This window comes from Tachypleus tridentatus, chromosome 13, assembly GCF_004210375.1.
Source record: "Tachypleus tridentatus isolate NWPU-2018 chromosome 13, ASM421037v1, whole genome shotgun sequence".
Taxonomy (NCBI): domain Eukaryota; kingdom Metazoa; phylum Arthropoda; class Merostomata; order Xiphosura; family Limulidae; genus Tachypleus; species Tachypleus tridentatus.
Window position 1 is genome coordinate 154,343,010 of NC_134837.1, and position 9,767 is coordinate 154,352,776.

Genomic DNA, 9,767 nt, shown 5'->3' on the forward strand with positions numbered 1-9,767 from the left:
TAAAATATTCACAGTAGCTTACTTGTCACAGCTATTACAATAGCTAAGAAATGTTACATATTTTAATTTATCTGACATTTTTTTAAATTTATAAGTTTTTATTAGTCGTTCACATTTATTGACAGGATAGGCCTGTTGTTTGTTAGCTTTCTCATATTGGAGAAAATATTTGGTACATTTTAGGTAGAAAATTTTTGAACTTCAGTTTTGGTTTGTTTTTTCCCGCAGGGAGTCTTTATATTCATCTTTAATGTAATGATGAATGATAAAGTTCAAAATTACCTCGTCCGAGTGTATATTAATCGAAGTCTTTCCCAGCCACTATTTGTCAGAGTAAGTTTTTTTTTAGTTTTTTTATTAACCGTTTGTTAACTACATTTGTTTACCACATTAGAGTAAGAAAGCAGATTCTAAAATGTTTCCTACAGATTAAAATATTAATATTCTAGTAAACTTACTTTAAAGATACTATCAATAAAAATATCCCAAAACATGTTTATTTGTCAGTACAAATTTGTCAGTTATTAAATTATGAATAAAACAAATCATACTGTTTGTTTTTAATTTCGCGCAAACCTACACGAGGGCTATCTGCGCTAGCTGTCCCTAATTTAGCAGTGTAAGACTAGAGGGAAGACAGCTAGTCATCACCACCCATCGCCAACTCTCAGGCTACTCTTTTACCAACGAATAGTGGGATTGATAGTAACGTTATAACCCTCCCACGACTGAAAGGGCGAACATGTTTTGATACGACGGGAATTCAAACCCGCATTCAGATTACGAGTCGAACGCCTTAACCCTCCTGGTCAATAAATCATACTGAAAATTGTTACAAATATTTGCATGTAATCAGTATGAGGAATAACTAGTTATATATGTTGTCCATGATGTAATTTATGAGGGGAGTTAGAAGTAATTGCTTCTTGCTTCTGAGAGTATTTTTAGCACTTGGAGAGAATTTAAAAGTTGCAACATGTCTTTAAAAAGCGTCTAGAGAAAACTCAACGATACTGAGGCAAAGAAAATAGACTGAAATTCCATGTGAGCTATGATTTCGTTTTTGATATACTATTCGTGGATTATCATCCACTGAAACGAAGTTTTCAATAACTCTTCGTAAAAATACACAAACATAGGGATTAAGGATCTCTTCTCTGTTACCCTAAGCAATAAAAGTCTCTCACAAACATGTGGATATCGTTTCGTCTATTCAAGGTGATTTTAGACAACACCATTAAACTATAACCTTGATATGCATCCGTGATTACGTGTCCCACGTTTCATATAACAGTGTTGCGTATCAGGTGGTGAATTGACTTTGGACTCACTTGGGAAAGGATTATAGCTCGATTTCTCATCACCACAAAAAAAAAAAAATGTTAACAACTCCACACCAAATGCCCTTATTGATTACGAAGAGAGAACAGAATGCATAATACGGGTTGTCTCGCACAAAACCCCTTCATCGTGCAGCCTCTTATATATGTTAGACGCTAATATTGTCTTTTCTGTCGTCATGAATAAGTCTACAAAAGGTTCTACATTTCTGGCTCTATTCTTTCTTACCAGTTGACACGTATTAGTAACTTCCTGGTTTAACAACTCTAATACGTTATTGTCTTGATCTTTGAACCATATCTCCAATATTTTGAAATGGTCTTCATGACAATAGAGTAACACATTTATGAGCATTTGGTCATTCAACCACTGGAACTGTGCTTATACAACCTCTACTCTTCAGTTAGTTTTATACTTGCAAAAACAATATTTTAAATGTTTACGATAACTCATATTTACGACGTGGACTTCAGCGTTCTTCTGATGGTGTCAAAAAAGAAACATGTAACAACAAGTACCCTGATGCTTTCTCTATTTATATAAACCTCAAACTATGTATTCCAAGTAGAGTTAAGGTCGTGTTGTGTATCTTCAAATAAAGACCTCAAGGTCTAACTTTTATCATATTTTATTATGAAAAAAATATTTAAATTTTGTGTTTGTTGCTCTAATATTGAACGTTAGGATACATTTGTACAAGTTTGCAATTTTCGAGGTCTATTGTTTCCAGAATAATTCTAACTTATCAAAACTATAGAAACAAATGTGAATTATCTATTTATCTACTTCGTATTTTGAATATTCACTAAGCATAATAGAACGATTACTTCGGACAGATATTTTTACTAATATCAATTTAAAGATAATAACTGTTTTCAACTTGATTTTTAATTTCAGTATAATCTAAAAATATGAAATGATTGTAGAATGTTTCTTTCCTCGATGCATTTATATTTTGTTCTTGTCTATTATCCTCTGTACATTTTACGCCCTCTCATTTTCAGGAGTATCAAACTCGGTCTTCTGTAAGTGAACGAAGTCAAGAATCTACACATAGCCGAAACAACAAGAAGTGATTAAAATCCTGCTTTGGTCTGCTAAATAGAGACAACGACTGAACAGTCTTCATAATTAATATATATCTTGTTTTTTTGCGAAACAAACACAACAGACAAGTTGAGAAAAAGGTTACATGCATGTGTAAAGAACAGAAACTGCTATCGTTCCAGCAATCACATCACATCTATTTAATCTTCGATCTTACTTCTTCAGTCATCAATAATATATATATATATATTTATTTATGTATTTGTTGTGACTGTTTTTTAAGGTATAGCAAAGTTAGGTCAGAGAGCATGCAGTTGAAATATGCTTTCAAAGAAGTATCGTAATTAGGATGGTAAAACTGAGACTTAAATCTCTAATTATTATTCTATCTTTATAATGCGCATTTTTCATTCCATTTCAATATCTTTTACGTATTTTGTATCTTTTATTAATAAATATTTAATTCTAGTCTGTACTTACGTGATACACGTATTGTGTATTTTCAATAGGGTGTCATGTATTACAAAGCAATTATGTTAAACAAAGCAACCAGGGAAAGCTTTATGCCCACCCGAGATTTTATAATTTATTTCAATGATAATTGTTCTTACATTAGGCGCTGCAAATATACTACAATAATGCATTTGTCTGCGAAGAGTTTACAGATTGTCCAGTTTGTTTTATTTCAAAATCAGTTAACAGCAATACAGCGAAATGATCACTGAATATTTGCAAACTTTAAATACGACTATTTCTTAATTTAAGATTGTATCTACGTTGTATTTTGTTGTTTTTACTATTGTGTGTACGCACATGGATTTACAGCATTAGCAGGAATATGATGTTACCGAAACGAGGTTCTGGCATCTGATATCCAGAAATGGAAATTGAATAGGAATTATTTAACATCGCGGTGACGACACATATGCCAAAACCTTTGTATCCGATACTTTAAAATATAACACTACACCACTGAGAATTAATGAGGTTTATGAATTAAAGCTAACGTCTGGTGTAAAAAAAATAATGTTCCATTCAATTACCTACTACTAATAATAATACTAGAGAGTTTTAACATGAGCTTTTTTGAAGTTATGTTTATTTATAATAATGTATGTTCTCAAAATAAACTTTTATGATGTGAATATTTGTTCCGACAAGCACTTACGATATGTAGACTAGTAGATCGTGCATGTTTGTTATTTAGGCAATATACCGAAAGAGCTAAGTTGTGAGTAGGGTTTGTAATTACAGATTGGCTTTTCACGTGGTATTAATATACGTTTCACAGATTTACTGAGAAATTAGACTTAGAAATATAAGAAATTTTAATTTATATATTCAACAGAGGAAAACGCTTAAATTCCATTTTTAAAAGTACGAACACACAGCTTTCAATTTCTCTTTGGATGTATCCTTTTATTTGACTGTGTGTGTGTTTTTTAACGCAAAGCTGCATAAGGGCTATCCAATGCTGAGAATCAAATTCCGGATTTATCGTTGTAATTTCGTAAACTTGCCGTTGACAAACCAGGGAATCACACACAAATTTTCTAAATTGAATTTAAAAAATACTTTCTTATAGTTTATTAAATCACTTTGGATTTCCATGAACTCTGTCCGTCTTTACAAATTTACTTATTTAGCCTACGCCTCTTTCTTGAATTTTCGATAGTATTAATAAAATCAGTCAAAACACTATATATGTAAAAACGGCTCGTTTGGGTTGAGAATAAAGGTAGGTAGGAATAAAGTGTTTGTGAAAAATGAAAAAAGCCAACACAACTTCACAAACACTTTATTCCTACCTACGAAAAACCGACTCACGCAAACCTCAAATATATGGCGTCCTCAAACTTCATAAACCAGATTGTCCATTACGACCAATAATGTCCACATATGAATCGTTTAATTACAATCTTGGTAAATACATAGCATGGGCATTCTCCAAATATATAACATCAGCCAGCTCATTCATCAAAGACTTTTAATTTCAAGTCTAAACTTAATCATAAAGCCTTAATGGCCAGTTTCGATGTTATATCCCTCTTTACAGAAGTTCCAACCTCTGGATTCTGCAAGATAGTCTTAGAACTCTATATCCGAGACCCTAACCCATCTATAGACATTCCCAGCAACCAATTAACAACCCTCATAGAATTCACCACGATGAAGACAAACTTCATGTTCAACAACCACAACTATATACAAACAAATGGCCTAAGCATGGGCAACCCAGTATCACCAGTCCTAGTCAATATTTTTATGACACAAGTTGAAACACAAGCAATAAACACAGCATCTCATCCACCACAAAATCTGGTACAGATATGTAGACGACACGATTGCGGGATTCACATCTACAGAATACACACTTAATTTTTTCAATCACATTAACGCTATACACCCCAACATCAACTTCACATGTGAACAAGAAGGAAGCAATCAAACTTAACAAAGTTAAGCAATTCTTAACTTCAAAATTACAAGAACCGATGCACAATTTAAAACAGAAATCCACCGAAAAATCACCCATACTGGACTATACATTCCTTGAGACTCAGCACATGAAACAAAACAAAAACTCAACATACTAAGAAACCAAATAAACACAGCCATAAAACTATGCTCACCAGATAAAATTAACGATGAATTAGACAAAATAAAACAATACTTCATCAACATCAATAAGTTTCCTCCACAAACCGTAGAAAACATTATACGCACACACCTAGACATAAAGCAAAATCAACCAACAAAAGTAAATATATCTCACGAATCAAAAAATCACGAAACCATATACTGCTGCATACCATATATTCCCGACATCAGCAGAAAAATAACCAACATTTGGCAAAAACTAGTAACAAAATATGACATTCCAGTTAATACCAAATATATTCAAAAACCAGGCACAAAACTGAGGTCTATACTATGTAAAAACTACACTGACAAACACCACACGAACATTATTTATAAAATACAATGTGATAACTGCCACGACTTCTATATTGGAGAAACAAGTAGAAAAATGGAAACCAGATTCAAAGAACATAGAAAGTCACCTTCACACGTTTTCGAACACTGCAAGTCAAATAAACACAACCATAGAAAACACTCAAATACTAAATAAAGAAACAAACGCAAAATTAAAGCAGCCTTACTTATACAACAACTCAAGCCTAAAATAAACCAATACAAAGGAACACCTTTATAATTATTTTAAAAAATAATATAATAAATAATAATAAAAAATATATTCAAACATCTAAGCCTGCCCTCTACATTCCAACACTCAGTTACACAACCCCTTTCCAACATGTGGTCAGCTTCCGGTCAGTTACCTCTCTCTTTCTTTGTGAACCTGACGATGACCGAAGAAGGTCGAAACGTTGTTCACTCCTCTACGTAAAAAATTTTTTCAACCCAAAAGAGCCTTTTTTACACATATATTTCTCTGCAAGTGGGTTTTCTCGACATCACTGACAATCAAAACACTACTTCAACAACGACATCTATCGTGTAAACGTACAATAAAAAATTAAAATCACAAGAACTTTAAAAGAACAAGACAAAACACAATCAGTGATGTCGAGAAACCCACTTGTTGAGAAATTTATATGCAAAAACGGCTCGTTTGGGTTGAGAAAATATTTTACATAGAAAAGCGAACAACGTTTCGACCTTCTTCGGTCATCGTCGAAACACAGTTACACAACCCCTTTCAAACATGTGGTCAACTTCCGGTCAGTTACCTCTTTCTTTGTGAACCTGACGATGACCGAAGAAGGTCGAAACGTTGTTCGCTCTTCTATGTAAAATATTTTCTCAACCCAAACGAGCCGTTTTTGCATATAAAAGACAAAACATAACTTTACAATAACATCTCTTCTCGAAACTGCGAATAGTTTTGAGAATTATTTTAAAATTTTACATATTACAAGTATTACCTTATCCAAGCATCATTCTTTGATGATGCACCTATTATATAAAAGAAAGTGAAGCAATTTTTATTTTCATATCATCATCATATCTGGAACTTTAACCAATTTTCTTAATCTTAAGAGTATTGATTAGTTAAAGTACAATATCCACGAAGAACTTTATTTCGTTTCACATATCCACGTCTTGTATTGAAAGATCTGACATTTTATAAAAACTATAATGATAAAATATTTTTCGTTTGTTGATCATCAATAATTCTCAGTCCATTTCGCAGCTTCCTTACACAACCGACAGTCTTCCCACAATGGACTTTTCATTGGGAATCGTAATTAACAGCCTTGGCTCAGCACATCCGATTTTTAAAATACAGTATATTATTGTTTAACTTTAACAGTTTATATAAACCTTCTTAGCATTAATTAAACTCCAAGGATGTAACATTTTGCTTCTAATTGTACTACAAGTAACTCGGGTTAGGTAGATTTAGGGTTACAAAAACCTAAGGTGCTCGAATATTATACACCGCTCTTTTGCTCCATACACAATAATAAGTTTAAACAGCTGAATAACGAAAAAAAACGCGTATACAAAAAATTCATTAATGAAAGACGCCATTTCGGGCAGAAGCGAAAAAAAAAAAAAAAGTATAGGCATGAAATAATTTTGGCTGAATGCTCAACAAATGGTATCCTTTCACTGTGAGTTAGTATCTGAAAAACCTAATGCCTTCGAATTTTGATATTCGTGGAGGAACGTGAATACTTCGAAAAAAATCAACTTTCCTAATTCGGTACCTAATTAAATGCCCAGTTAGTTTTTCGTGAGAAGATTCAAATTGAGAGCTGAGCATGTTAAAATGTTGATTTATTATGACTTACTGTAAGGTTAAATGTGGAAGCGTATCTGTTCTATAATGAAGGGGTGACTGCTCAGAGAATTGTGTAGAACTTCTACTGTCTGCTTTCTTACAAAATTTAGTTGTGTTTGGTGAATACTGTTTTCATTATTGGTAGTGAAGTGACTTTGTTAATATAGTAGGTAAATATATACTGTGGAATACAGACAGCTATTTACGGGTCATGATTTCAATACGTTTGTAGTATGTATGATCATTCATGTAGCACGTGATCATCGCTGTGTATTGCATTAATAGTCCGATAAATGTTGCTTTTGTTTGTTTGTTTTGGAATTTCGCACAAAGCTACTCGAGGGCTATCTGTGCTAGCCGTCCCTAATTTTGCAGTGTAAGACAAGAGGGAAGGCAGCTAGTCATCACCACCCACCGTCAACTCTTGGGCTACTCTTTTACCAAGGAATAGTGGGATTGACCGTCACATTATACACCCCCACGGCTGGGAGGGCGAGCATGTTTAGCGCGACGCGGGCGCGAACCCGCGACCCTCGGATTACGAGTCGCACTCCTTACGCGCTTGGCCATGCCAAACCAATAAATGTTGCAAGTTAATAAAATGGTATCAAAACCAAGCCGCGCACTTTGTAGTCTATCTTGTGTAGGAATTTAATTCTAAGAGATATCTTGGAGATAATTTCGTTAAAGTGCAGTTTCCATGCAAATTTGTTGTTAACGCTATATCTGAGAATTTGATAAGCGAAAATGATAGGTGTTTGTTCTAGCTTAAGGGTTAAGTCATATTTTAGTTGTAATATCACACAAACTTTGCAGCTTCACAATGATTACATATTTTCTTGAACAAAATAACAGGCAGTATTATTAATTTTCTTTTTTATTAAATGAACAGTGTAACTTCTATTACTTTTCTCACACTCATCTTCCTAAACACCACCATAACTTAAAGGAGGTCCAGCTGTATCTTTAGTTTTCTACCCACCAAACATCAAAGGTGTTGGAATGTGGCCTGTAATTATTTGTGGTTCACTTCTACAGCTCGTCACCAAAAATGTTTACTTTAAAGCAAAGCCACATTGGACTATCTGTTGTGTCCACGGAAGTTTGAGCGGTGGAAGTCCACTGACCTACTTGTGGTCCACCAAAACTGTCAGATCTTGTTCCCAAGTCTTCCGTGTCTTGTTCTTTTTTACAGGATGGTTGTTTTGAAGCACAAAGCTCCAAAATGGGTCATCTGTGCTATGCCCACCGTGGGTATCAAAACCAAGTTTATTGCATTATAAGGTTTTAGACATATCACTTTGACAATAGACAGTAATACCATATGAAAGAAAAGATCATGACATATAATCACTTTTATTTTCTTCATTCCCAGAATTCTTAATTTCAGCAAACACCACTGATTTAGAGCTCTATCACTGATCAAAATGTAATCCCATGAGTACTCCTTCAACAGGCACAAACACGTTTAATGATCTTCAATTCAGTGATTCATTTTATTTCAAGTGAGAAAGTGTATTTACACCACTCTTCAAAACGTCTTAGAAATATGTATTTCATCACTATTGTAAATTACTTGTGTTTATCACCTAGCTATCATAACATGTCTAGAACACCAAGAGTTATTCAAGTATTGCTCCAAAAACTGTACTGGTGTAGTTATCTAAACCTTTCTTTCTGGGATTACCTTTCAAACACAAATACAGATATAGAATGGCTGCATCTGTAAAATATAATTACTTATGCACTCTTTTTACAGCCTTATTAAATAAACACCAAGGTTTCCAGAATGGTAAAGTGCTTCTGGTTGTAGCAGCTTGAAAATATTATTACAACTTTCTTCTGTGATCATTTTCAATCTTGTAATTTCTGTAACAGAATGTCACAGTTTAGATGAATTCCAATGATACTGATACAAGTATATGGACTTAAAAATCTATTCTCTGCCTAAATGAAATTCCTTCACTTTCATCCATTTCCAATATAGGTTAAATACTAGGGTCAAGAGCCTCCTCATCCTGAAGGCTTACTTTAAAAACACAACTTAAGTTTAATTTTCTTTATTCTTAGCTGACTCAACTAGCCATAATGATCCTTTGAACAATCACAGTATCTGTAACTTTCTTTCTTCATTGCAAAGTCCCATAAAATGCATCAGCATTTTCATGGCTTGAGCAAGTACAATCTTCACAGCCCTTTCCTAGGCCTTGAATCATTATTTGCTGTTTGAAGCCTTTGAATAAAGTTATTTTGCAGTGATAACAATTTTCAACTGACTGTCTCTAAACACCAGATATAATACAACATAACTTGTGACTGAGGATTAGAAACATGCTTCAAGTTTCAATGATTCTTTGAGGAACTGTACTCTGAATTTTCAAAACATTCTATAAGCACATTCAGGTATTTTTTTTAACTAGTAAGAAAACCAACACAAATTTTTCTTACAAGCCAGTTGTATCAAACAGGGATTTTGTGAGTAGTCTATAAGATACCTTGATGGATTTCAACTGTAAATCAAGTTAAACAGCTTCTTTGAAAACAGTATTTCTACTTGGCTTCATTC

At 33.5% G+C, this 9,767-nt stretch overlaps 1 protein-coding gene across 2 annotated transcripts in view; it reads left to right on the forward strand.

The window, feature by feature from the left end:
• LOC143238880 (adhesion G protein-coupled receptor L2-like) overlaps window positions 1-3,063 on the forward strand; it is a 63,155-nt gene extending 60,092 nt beyond the window's left edge. For both annotated transcript variants that reach the window (XM_076479499.1, XM_076479500.1), the window contains 2 exons: window positions 229-333; window positions 2,346-3,063. In XM_076479499.1, the coding sequence (XP_076335614.1) occupies window positions 229-333; window positions 2,346-2,417 (177 nt within the window). In that variant the 3' untranslated portion in view covers window positions 2,418-3,063. The remainder of the gene's footprint in view (window positions 1-228; window positions 334-2,345) is intronic.
• Window positions 3,064-9,767: the final 6,704 nt, after the last annotated feature.